The sequence below is a fragment of the Leuciscus leuciscus genome (genome assembly GCF_965113295.1).
Source record: "Leuciscus leuciscus genome assembly, chromosome: 5".
NCBI lineage: Eukaryota > Metazoa > Chordata > Actinopteri > Cypriniformes > Leuciscidae > Leuciscus > Leuciscus leuciscus.
The window spans coordinates 30,018,075-30,031,389 of record NC_138729.1 but is presented as its reverse complement, the minus strand read 5'-3'; the positions used below and the strand labels follow the sequence as shown (position 1 = coordinate 30,031,389).

Sequence of the window (13,315 nt, the reverse complement as noted above, 5' to 3'; positions counted from 1 at the left end):
CAGCATGTTCAATTTGGCCTCATTTTCATCTAAATGGAGGCTGTTGTGGCTTTCATTAGCATCAGAAAATGTCCCAGTACAAAATGTCTCACTAAAGATCTTCTTATCTAAATGTGAGAGACAAACAATTACTACCAATGTTTTGTCAATTCACTTCATGTACCGTTCTAACCAGCTGGCTCAGATAAATCAAGAGGCCAAGTGAAATCTACTGACTTTTATACAGGGTCCAAAATGACAAAGGTGAGTGAATTGAGAAAATTGAGTTGTATTTATACATATATCACAATATATATCAGTTCCTTTTATGTTTTTTGAAAGAGGTCTCATGCTCAACAAGGCTGTATTTATTTGATCAGAAATACCGTATAAATATTGTGAAACATTATTATAAAGTAATTTTCTTTTGTAATATATTTTAAAATTAAATGTATTCCTGTGATGTCAAAGCTGAATTTTATTCATCATACTCCAGTCATATGTCATATGTCATATGATCCTTCAGACACACACTGGCTCTACTTCCCATGACGACGTTTTCAGGACGACAATTCCAGTAATCTTATGTTTTATCTGAGCAGTTATTTGGTAAAAACTTACCCCATGCAGGATGATCAAGCCATTTGTCTTGGCTTCTTTTCAAAATGTGTCAGACTGTTTTGTGAAGGGTCACGCTTCATAAATATGATAACATTGGCTAATGTCAAGAGTTGAGAAACAGCCTCGTCTTTATTTATTTAATCCATAATCTTCTATACTTTTTTTTTTATCTACACAAAAAGTCCTTACATTTCTAATATTATAAGTTGGAAAGATGATAAGCAATCAATGATATGACGCCTTAAAATACATTAAAAACCAACACAACACACACTGTAATGTGTGACACATCATGAGAAAGATATGATGTGTCAGACATGTGGATACATTTGACACTTAAAGGAGTGGATTCCAGTAAATGCAAAGTTATGGAAAAATTGTGGTTTTTCTTCTGAGGGGGGGCGGTGTCCAGATGGACATCTAAATCATCATTCAGATGCTCAAATGCAACCAATTCCACTCCTCAGAGTCTGATTATTATAGATTTCAAAAGATGTGATAAAGAACTCTTTGTCTGTGTGTGCGTATAATGACATGTGTATTACAATATAAACATGGTTTACGAGGAGACGTTGACTGAAAGTTTTCTGTTATGGGTAGGGTTGGGGGATAGACTAGTTTGTGCAGTATAAAAATCATTTTGTGATGAATGTGTGTGTGTGTGTGTGTGTGTGTGTGTGTGTGTGTGTGTGTGTGTGTGTGTGTGTGTGTGTGTGTGTGTGTGTGTGTGTGTGTGTGTGTGTGTGTGTGTGTGTGTGCTTGTGTGTCAGTTAACGTTTTTTCAGTTCCTTTTTTACACTTTCACTGTATTACGTCTTTGAAGGGGTGTTTACAAAGACAACTCTTCCAATACACTAACATGACTGTGACTTGTAGAGGAAGTGGTCACATCAGGTCTCACCCTGGGTGACAGCAAAACAGGACGTGATCTAAATTGTTCCAGAGATGTAGCTCATAATGCTCATATATTTTATCTTTGCATCTTAGGCCATTCCCGGGTGTTTCAGTTGCATCATAGTCACGTCAGATGATTTACACTATTTTCAAATATTTGTATTTAGAGGAAATTTACTGTATTGATCAGAAATTCCATCACAGCCATAAGCATGCGTACATTAGTCAAGCAGCATAAAGATAGTGTTCTAAAAGTCCACTAAACAAAACTGTTCCAAAATTCGCAAACAGACTAAAAACCACACGACGGACAGAGTACAACAGACACACAACACTTGTTTCCCTAGTTCTTCCTTCCTCTTCAGTTCCCTGACCAAATTGTTTTTTTTCACACCCTTTCCTTTAGTCAGGAATCAATAAACATCTTGCATTTCACATGGTTACAATTCCCATTAAGACAATTTTGCAGTGTATTTGAAGAGATGTGGTGTGCCACAGTGCGAGTATATTTGGACCATTTATAAATATTATAAAACAAATAATGCTAGCAGAAAGAGATGATCTGTCAAAAGTCATTCTTACAGCGACTCCTTTATATTTCTACATTTTCCAAGTAGGTCTGTCTCTTTTTAGATGTCTCTGACACATACAATTTTTGGAGCTCTACTATAAGGGAGGCGTCCAGAATGTGCAGTGCTGGGTGTCTTTCTTAGAGGATTGAGAAACACCAAAATTACATAACCCTTCCTCATTTAGGACGTTTGAATTACTGAGTGCAAATGAAAGAATTCCTTTAATGACTGTTAAAGGTAATTAACAGTCATGACTTGATGTCCTACCTGCTTGTCAACATATTTTTTTCCAAACCTCTGCACCATAGTGCTTAATTTGTAAATAAATAATTGCCAGATCAAAAAGAGCAATTAAAAGGCACTGTGACTGACACTGACCATACAATTGAAGTTTTCCCGGAACATACAATGACATCACTAAACAGTGACGGCACAACTGTAAGATCGTAATTCACAAGTTTCTGCACAGCCCTAACTACAGCCTAGTGTATTATTCTGACACGTATAGCTACGTTGAGACCAAAAATCATTCAGTTCATCTGCGATATTCTCTCATGGACAACATCATTGCCTTTGCCTTTACATCGATTTCTGATTCTGACTGATCTAACTCCAGTTGTTCGTGCTATCCTGATTATTATGAACAGTTCCATCTTCGGGATCTCTTTTGATCAGAAACACTTCCAGCTTTACTCGTGGATATGGAAAATGGAAAATGAAAATATGCTAGGCTGTCTTTTTGACATTTTGGTGATTTTAACTTATTTATATTAGAATAATTAATCCGGTATATGCTAAACTCTCTCCAAACTTGATGCTACTCTCCAAATGTTACACTTTCCTGCGCGCAAAACAATAAGCATTAAGCACCAACCAATGATAGTGATTTTGAACTTAAGAAAGCTGATAAAATATATATTTGCTGAGGGCCAATAGCAAAACATAACCTCCAAATAGGCTACATTTGCATTAACCCTGGCGCGAAGTGAGCGTTTTCAATTAATTCCTATGGAAGCTCAGCTTTACGCTAACGCACGAGAACTGAACTGAAAACGCTCACTTCACGCCAGTGTGCACGCACCGTCACCATGTAATGCACTTGTTTATGCCGGATCGTTTAAAAACAATGCCGGAACGCAAAAATCCAAAATCAGACATTTTCCGGAACAGGATCGGCTCAAATTAAGCACTGCTCTGCGCACCCTGCTCACACAGACATCACACGTCATCAGCACGTTCCTTAAGGCTATGCAGAGTTGTAGACGGACAGTCACCGAGAACCGCAAACAAACAGCAGTTGCCTTTTACAGTTCCTCCTGAACCAAAATAACAAGCTTATGCTGCTTTTACACCGTGTCATAACCATAATTACGAGATGGCTACCCGAGACATTCTACCAGGAGTTGTTCATGTCCTCAAACTCAAATTTATGCATTTCTATGTGAACACTATCAATGCTGAAATGAATCTGCAGCAGTCAGGAGGAACAAGAAAGAGCTGTTTACGTTCATTATTATTGTAATGTTTTGTGCTTTGACACATGAGGTAATTTAACGCCATCTCTTGTGATGCTTTGCAGAATCTGCTGTGTTGAAGGAGGCGTGGCTTTGGAGAAAGCGCTCTGAAGGGAGGGTACGGTCTTAAGGCCTATTTATACTTCTGCGTCGAACTGCCGCCGTAGCTACGTCGTAGGCTGTGTGTAGCGCGCGTACCCTTCGGCGTACCCTGACGTGCACCTCTCCAAAAATGTAAAAACGCATCAATTCTACGCGGACGCAAGCGCTGTGATTGGTCTGCCAGAACCCCTCCCTCGGGGTTTCACATGCTCCCTAGGTGCGCGTCAACGCGGATAACAACGCAGAAGTATAAATTAAAACCAACACGTTGCCTACGGCGTATAGGCTCCGGCGTAGGTCCGACGCAGAAGTATAATGAGGCCTTTATGTTTACAAAGCTAGCTTTCTATTGCTAACCTCTCCGAAAGTGCCAACCCTACCTTTTTTTAAGGGACAAAGACAAAAGCCAGTGACCGTGGGCAAAGATGAACTCTAAATTTTATGGAAATATTGAGTGCTGATGGAATAGTGGTTTAAGACCCTTTTAGACAAACTACATCATATGTACGGGAAAAGACAATCCATCACCACAAAGAAAATATTCCAAATTTGCTTTTAGAGGTCATCAAACAGATAACTTTATTTTTTTTACACTGACTCATGTCTGCTCATTCTCTAGGAAAGCATAATAACGTTCTACATTAAAGTAAATACCCATCATTCTCTCGTCTTTCATTTGAATGACTTTTAATTACTGCTTATTGACTTTGGTCACAGAAGCATTGAAAATGTATTACAGCCACTTAGTCAGCTGCACCACCCTTCCAAACACAGACAGCTCAATCAACAAAAGCTGTAGTTCAAGAGGCTTTATGTTTCATTAACTGCTATCGTACTAGTGGACTGAGCAGAAAGTTATGCTGAGAAGGTTAAATACATGATGTAGTAAATACAAAATAGACGTTCTAAAAATACTGCTTTGTGCTGTGAGAGTTGGATTCAATACCTGCACAGAAAATCTATTAGAGTGATGCTCATGGACCATTTGAGGTCATCCCCATTTGCCCAATTTTGCCTATGATAAACCTGTTTCCACGTAAGAGTTAAAAAAAGTAACTGGGACCTTATTTCTCATAATTGCACATCATTTAAAGATGACCCTTTAAATCTCACAAATGTGACTTTATATGTAAGTTGCAACTTTACTCTTACTGTAAAATCTCACAATTGTGACTATTTCTTGTAATTGCGACTTTATTTCTCGTAAATGTGACTTTATATCTCAATTGTGACTTAATGTCTCATAATTGCAATTTTAACTTAAATCATTTTTTTTATTTCTCATAATTGCAATTTGAACTTTGTCACAATTTTATCTATTTCTCGTAATTGCAACTTTATTTTATAAGACTTTTGACTTCATATCTTAACGCAATGTGCAGTTTAAAAAAAATTATAACTTGCATTGTGAATCACTACCAGAACTAAAAAGAAGTGCTCTTTGAACACAACCTACCCAGTGATGAACGTCTGCTCTTTGTTCAGACTGAATGTGATATATTTTACAATATAGATGTGGGTTTCTTGATCTGAGGTAGTGATTGGTGATCACAAATTTATTGTTACAAGTTAACTGGTTCATAACTAATGGCCGCACACTTTCTTGGTACAGCTCAGCTAGCAATAACACCAAAAAGCGAAAAGACACCAGAAGTGCAAACCTCACAGAAAACCACAATGTTCTCTGTTCTCATACATACTTCGATGTTGTTGCTGGTGCATGCATGGCTTTCAATAACATTGCGTCTGTTGTAGCTTAAACAGACACCAGACGTCAATAAGCACAAGGCATACCACAAGATGACGGAAGCAAACAAATCCAGAAATATCTGGTTGAATGACATTTTAAAAGCTGTGCATTCTGTGAGTCATTGTCAGAAAACCTTGCAGAACTGCCCAGGTCATATGCAAAAAAAAAAAAAAAAAAAAAAATATTTGAAAGTGCAATGGCTAAAAAAAAGTTAAGATGACAAAATTACGGTGACAAAGAAATCTGAATGCAAAAAAACAAAACCAAACATCCTTCTGACTTGATTTGTTAATTTGACTTTTTTTCACAAGTGTATAAATCTCATTGTCAGTGATTAAAGTTTTAGTAAAGTAACATAAAATGGATAGCATATATTTTGTCAACTCCCACCTTTGTACATACATTATACAGTACTGCGCTACTTAAACTCAGGGCCAGAACTCAACATTGAAGGCAGAATGTAAATCTTGATAATTTAAAGATATTTTGTACACTTTCCATGTGCTTTTTTATTTCTGCCTCAAGGATGGATTAGGGTCATGGAAGGTGGATGGTGGACTGGGGCATCACAACACTGTCATAAGTGGCTGTATTACATTTTCAGTGCTGTCAAAAGCAGTAAAATGAATATACTTATATGATCATCCTTATATGAAAATTTTTGGGAGGAAAATGCTGGTCCTTTTAGAGACAAAATGAGCTAACAAAATGTGCTATCTATTTAAACACATGTATTATAATGTCACACGTCATCATAGATTTTTTTTGCTGTCAGGATGTGCTGCCTTTGTAATTCTCTTAAAGGCGGCTTAAGGAGCAAACACATTCTTTATCAGAAACACAGAACAGCTTAAATCCACATGTAGAATTGCATGTAGGTCTGATTTTCAGAAGAAAGAAACAAAGAAACGAAGAAAGGGCAATGAGTGTAAATTGTGTAGATAAATATTAGCCCAGTAGGTTTTTTATGCGGAGACATATATGTGTAAACTTGCAGTGACAGGAGGGTGCAAGACTGCGCTCTAAAGCTCGGGGGCGGAGTTGGCAGAAAGCTCTCGGGGAAGAACTTGTGAGTCAGTTTAGTTGAGACTCAGGGCAACTGTGGACTACACACCTCTCACGGGCAAAAACACAGGACTGAATTTGTGGAAGATCGCATGTGTACCGGACTCAGGCGAGTCAAAATGTATCCTAATCCGAGACGCGCTTTGGATATTTTGGAGACGCGTAACAACGCATGAAACATACATTTGGAAAGTATGATCGTGGGATCTTTGACATAGATTGGGGAAGTCAGCATTTCACGTCATGCGTCTTGAGCGCGTGTAAAGTGACCGATCTGATTTGAACATCGACCTGCATGTGAGAAACAACTCGGTGAAGATGAACATGGACCCTACCATCCCGGTCATTATGTTTATATTTGGCGTGGTTGGGAACATTATTGCTATCGTAGTGCTTCAAAAGTCACGGAAAGAGCAAAAGGAGACCACTTTTTACACCTTGGTGTGTGGACTTGCCGTAACTGACCTCTTGGGCACGCTGCTCGCGAGCCCAGTCACCATTGCCACCTACGTGAAGGGCGATTGGCCCGGTGGGGATCCGCTGTGTCAGTATTCCGGGTTTATTTTACTCTTCTTCTCTTTGGCAGGTCTCAGTATTATCTGTGCCATGTCCGTCGAGAGGTACCTCGCCATCAATCATGCCTATTTCTATAACCACTACGTGGACCAGCGGGTGGCAGGCTTGACGCTCGCGGGAATCTATGTGTCCAATGCGCTCTTCTGCGCTCTTCCCAGCATGGGACTGGGATCCGTGGCGCGCCAGCATCCAGGAACCTGGTGCTTCATCGACTGGCATAAAAACGACAGCTCGAACGCCACTTTCTCCTACATGTACGCGGGCTTCAGCTCCGTCCTCATCCTCGTCACTGTCATTTGTAACGTGTTGGTGTGCGCGGCTCTCATCATGATGCACAAGCGCTTCGTGCGCAGGACCTCGCTGGGGACAGACCAGGCGCGCGTCGCGGAGATGAGGCGCAGGCGGAGTTTCGCGCGTCTGGCTGGTGCGGAGATCCAGATGGTCATTGTTCTCATAGCCACGTCGGGTGTCGTGCTCATCTGCTCCATTCCTTTAGTGGTAAGAGGGATTTGATGGCTTTTGGGAAATGACAGCGTAGGCTACTTTGATTAAGAGCGTGTTGCACAATAACGTGGGATACCCGACTGAAAACAACAAAAACTTAAACTAGGCCAAGCTCGTCTAGGCTTGCTGGTCTTAGCTCATTTTAAACTGGTTTCCCCGTTAAAAGTCCATGAATTCACAAAATTGTGTTTTACAATAGCCTACTATACATTAAAATTGCAGTGTAAAATTACAAGCGAAAAGTATTAATTACATTATAATATACTGGAAAATGTATATTAGATTTAGCAATGCAGACTATTTAATATATAGATGTTTTTTTTTTTATAAATGAAAAATATGAAAACAAATATATGAATATGAATCTTATCCCAACTTTTAAATTGGATACTAATTTCCTGTGTAAACCAACCATCATTTTCTTAAATTTTATTGTAAAAGCTTTTTTTTTATTTTGTTAATTTTTCCTATTTTTGGCCTTGCATTGTACCACCTGCATCATTGTCAGTGCATTGTACGGAAACAGACAAGTTTTAATTTCTTAACATTATATAATATATATTAACAAAATATAAATTAATGACATATGTAGTTAGGATTTATAAAATATAGTCAGACAAATGCTATCCCATAATGCATGTTTTTTTTAATGTTCATATCTTTTCGTGTATTGCACTCTAAAAATTTTAATTTAAACCAATGGTTGGGTTTGTCCATATTGACCCAACCATGGGTTGAAATGACCCTGCATTTTTTAGAGTGACTTAGATTGAAAAGCTCATAAAGTTTGTCACACACACTCTAAATAACTTAAGTGTAGGAGCCATCTATTGATTGTTATCTATTGACATTCACTACATGGGTATCCCTATGATCTGTACCCTGATGATTTTATTATGTGTTGACTCATAATGGAAAGGCACAACTAGTATCTGATATCAGTGCTCATAACATGATTGTGTTTGGTGTCGGAAATCAATGTACGGTGAATATAGATAAAGAAGTAAACAGATAATGTCTCGTTTCCTGTCTAGGTGCAGGTGTTTGTGAACCAGATGTATCCCACATCAGGAGGGACACTAGCAGCAATGAGCCCAGACCTTAAGGCCATCCGAATTGCCTCTGTCAACCCCATTCTAGACCCCTGGATCTACATCCTGCTGAGAAAGACAGTTGTGCAGAAGATTCTTGAAAAGATCAAGTGCCTCTTTTGCCGTATCGGTGGACGTAGTCACGGGAGGAGCCCTACGGAGTTCCACTGCAGTAATGGTGTCCACAGCTCATCGTTTGTCTCTCGTGATTTGCCGTCGCTGGTTCTGCCCGAGCAGCCGGAGGTGATCAGCACGTCACAGACATATTTGTATCCCCTGGACGCGGGACAGGGGATGGGCTGCTGTGGTGACTCTGTGCAGAGCAGGACGTGTTCAACTTCAACCGAGCAAACCCTTCTCTCAAGTGACTCTCAGGTGGTAGACCCCAGCAGCGGAGAAAACAGAACAGAAACGAGCACAGACTTTGTGAACACACATTCGTGCACGCACTCCACCCCAAATGAAGCGCAGTGTTCCAAGCATCAGCCGCTGCAAGTCACCTTCACAGACGAGACTTTGAGCTTAGAAGAGAGAAGCATATGAAACATGCTGAAAGTGAGCCTGGAAAACTCGCTCAGTTCAGCAAGAGCAACATGTCAGGAGGGGGGATACATTTCAGGAGCCTGATTTGAACGTTGCCAACAGAATCAGAACTACTCAGACCGAATCGAAAGAAAAAAAAACTAAAAAGTCATGAGAGAAAAATTATAGGATAGTTGCGAGAAAAAAACACCAATCAGAGTACTAAACAAAAAGTGAAAGAGAGATGGTTTCTGAAGTAGGAAATAGAATGTTGCTACATGATGGGGTTCTGGGAAGGGTGAAAGAGCAGAGGAGGATGGAGAGGCAAACTGGCTTCCTTTTCTGGTAACTGCTTTGTTGAGCAACAGGTTATCCTGCATAATCTAGACAACGAGGCGAATGACAGAGCTAATTTAATGTGTCTATATTGTACGTTCTTAGGAAGGCTATTCGTTTTTGACTAGAAAAAAATTGACTGACTGATTTGACCCAGGGAGAGTGGATTTTTTCCGACTCTTGATTAGATCAGAAGGATACACAGACCTTGTGGGTTGTACAAGCGATCCAAAATCTGCTGCCCCACTTCAAATTCCCTTTTTCAGACATTCCTCATTAGGTCACAAGTTCAAGTAACCAGAGTGCCTTGTTAGCTTTTCTCATGCTGGAACTCGTGGTTTAAAATGTCCTTTTTCTTATTTTAAGGTGACCAGAATACTTTATTTCCACTGATGCATAAAAAAAACTGTTTACTATTTCAAAACTTATACAAGATGTAGCTAGGCATAACTGTGCAATTTTTTAGGAATTTCCATAATATGTACAATATTCTGTGAATTAATCAAGCAATTTCATATGTTTAATGACAGTAATACCGTCACAAAATATATCAGTACCGAAAACACATACAATGTAAGAGCACATGATACACAGCATATCATTGTCAAGAACGTTTAGGAGGTGAAATTGTAAAAGCTATTAAGATGTTGAATGTCTTTTGAGGTCATACGTTTTGCACTTTTAAATCCTTGTAACCACTGAAAAAATTCAAACTGTCAAAATCGATCACTAAGGTCTTGATCAGTCAGTGGCCGTCAAGGAGGAACTGTTGAGTTCATCTGTACATATTTGTGATGTTAAAATGTGAACAGCTTCTTATTGTAATGCTCCTATTTATTTGAGTTGTTTTGGACAATCTGTGGACTGTAGTTATTTCTTCTCTGTGAGAAGGTCAGGTTTGACAGTTCTACCCATGTTGAAGCAGTTATATGGTTTTTGTTTCATTTCACATTTCATGTATCAAAACAGTATGAGACATGATTTAAACTACGCAAGCACCATCCTCTGCTGCATGTATATAAATGATTCAACATTACTCTGTATGTTTTCACCATTTCATTTACACAGTTTCAAACACATGCATTTCAAACCTTGTTTTGCTTATTACCCTCAATGTGACCCTTCAGAATGTGCAATTGCCAGCTATTTTATGCTGAAATAAACTATCAACAAATAGAAAATTGAAAACAAAAAAAACAACAATTTTTTGTTGCACTCAATATTAATATAAGCATAGCAGCATTAAAATAATTGAACGATCCCAGTCCTTCAAGTATTACAAATGAATTTATATCAGATTATCATAATTAACAATGGATCCATTTGCAAATTGTAAATAATTACTAACGAGACTAGTCTAGACTTTAGTTCAAGCTAAAAAACATGATCAGTATTCATCAGAGATGTGCATCCTATTCTGCAGGTCACTGGATCTGTATGTGGAAAAATACAGATGACCCATAATGACCCAAAATATATTTTCAAATGTAATGTTTCCAGTGTGTCAGCAATCCTTGTGTCTGCTTTGTTAAAAAGGGCCAGAGCTCATTATCTTTAAAAAATCATTTTAATAAATGACTGGTAAGGGTAAGTCATATTATACCTCATAAACTTGAATAAACATAAACATAAAATTTACATCCTTAAATATATAAACTCTGGCATTCCTTTTGATTTGTGGGTCAAACGAAATCCGTGCCGTGAATCACTAGGGTATCATCATGATCCTTACATGATGATCAATGCGGAGGGACAGATCTGGAGACCTTCACCGACTGTAGACATCCCATAATTCCATTAGATCATGAAGGGAAATCAGTTCAACTCTCCACTGCAAGTATTCTCAGCATGACTCACGCATTTGTGCACTTGCTATGACGTACAAATTGCCACCTGTCCTGGGACCTATACGTATAAGTAAATAAGAACTGACAAAAGCAATCTTTCACTGCAGTCCTACCACAGCACAGTCCATATGATTCATCAGTTCCAGGCACCTCCCTAAACCATCATTAGTGAATACGTTAGTGTCCTCATTTATTTGAATGAAGCATCAATTAGCAGAGGATTAGCGGGAGGCAGAAGGATGCTGGAAGCTTCCGCCAGGTCCCACAGGTGCCAAATAAAAAGCATTAGAGACATAAATCCCTCGGTTTGCAGCCCACGCACACAGCTGGACAGTATCAATGCAGATATGAATGCCTATGAATGATGGGGTTAGTGCCAGTAACAGACAATCATCAACATAAAAATGTAAGGCTGTGCGAGTTTGACCATTGCACATGTCTTTTGCAGCATCATGCAGTACTCGCGTTAAAAGTGTTTTACTTTGTTTCACCGACCTGCGCTTCGTGTTTAAACGCAAAAACAAGAAAGAAGCATTTTTACATTCCACTGCCCTGCTTTTCCATTGTCTCTTAGACCAGTGCTTCTCAAACCTGTCCTGGGGATGCCCCACCACTGCACATTTTGTATGTCTCCATCTAACACACCGAATTCAACTCATCAGCTCATTCGTAGAGGCAACAACTTATTGCCTGCTACAGACGATTTCAAGTGCAGAGGTGTTGTGCGTACTATGTGAACATAAGGTTATTGTAGTTCTAGACTAAATGTGAGCATACATTTACTCATTTACTTCTCCGTTGTCCTATTCTTCTGTGTTCCAGAACAGCAGCAGAGCGGAAAGGCTTGTTTGTTTGAACTGCGCCCTCCACTGTACAGGCGTAAATTTGCATTTTCTTCAGCCTGATGCTTATTCATTTCACTTTTGGTGTGAAAGGGCCTTTAAATATGCCAGAAATGTAACTTTTTTGTTGTTATAAAAGCAGACAAACAGCCCAGCCTAGATGAGAAAAAGTAACGCAAAAGTAACTTAATGCATTCCTTTCCATAAAAAGTAACTAAATAACGCAGTTAGTTACTAGTAACGGAATATTGTAATGCATTACTTTTAAAAATAACTTTTCCCAACACTAGTCATGGCAGAAAAGAAGCTAATTTGGCACGACAACCTTACAAATGGAGCTTGAGGTAACCATGTCGCATTGATATATATGCCATTTCATGTTGCATTTTTATTAGCTAGTCAGTAGACGTAGGTCGTAGCAGCAAACACACTGTGAGATGATCATGCTAAATTTCTGACACTGTCTGAACATTATCGCAGACTATCTCTGGTCGCAAGACCGTGACAACGGCCATCTTTGAACCTCTCTCGTTGTACGATTAAAGGAGCCACTACCACAGAAATCGGCACGATTGGTCATCTTTCATCTGGGACAGCCTGATACCAGGCATAAAATAGGTGTGTCTGAGAGACATTCAAAATATGGAGTTGGTGGTCGTGGGGCTTTCCGTGTGAATGAACCCTTCTGTATCAAAACCTGTTGCACAATATTTTACCAAAAAATGACCTGAGGCCATTTACAGAACAATTTTTTTGCGATTTAAAAACGTGAGACGGAGGGCAGTCAACGAAAAAATTCATATTTTAAACAATTTCAGAACGTGCAAGAAGCTGGAAAAGATGCGAGCGGAATGGCTAAACATGTCCATGGCATGTTTACACGGAAAACCAATGGAAAAGTATAATGCAAAAATGTGTTCTGTGTAAATTGACTTTATTTGGAGTTTAAAAACGAGTAAAAAAAACTATGTGAGGTCAAGAGGTGCATTTTTAAAAGCTGAACCTCTTTTAACTTGAGTGCTGCAGTTTTAGAATGCCATGTCATGTGCAAGTTGAAGCGGAACAGTCAAACATGTCTGTCTAGCATGTTTACATGACAA

General features: G+C 39.0%; 1 protein-coding gene across 1 annotated transcript; it reads left to right on the top strand.

Moving 5' to 3' along the window:
- The first annotated feature begins 6,513 nt into the window (after positions 1-6,513).
- ptger4b (prostaglandin E receptor 4 (subtype EP4) b) lies at positions 6,514-10,562 on the top strand. The gene is made up of 2 exons (XM_082169054.1): positions 6,514-7,571; positions 8,612-10,562. The coding sequence occupies exons 1-2, from the start codon at positions 6,816-6,818 to the stop codon at positions 9,209-9,211; spliced, it is 1,356 nt and encodes a 451-aa protein (XP_082025180.1). The 5' UTR covers positions 6,514-6,815; the 3' UTR covers positions 9,212-10,562.
- The last annotated feature ends 2,753 nt before the right edge of the window (positions 10,563-13,315 follow it).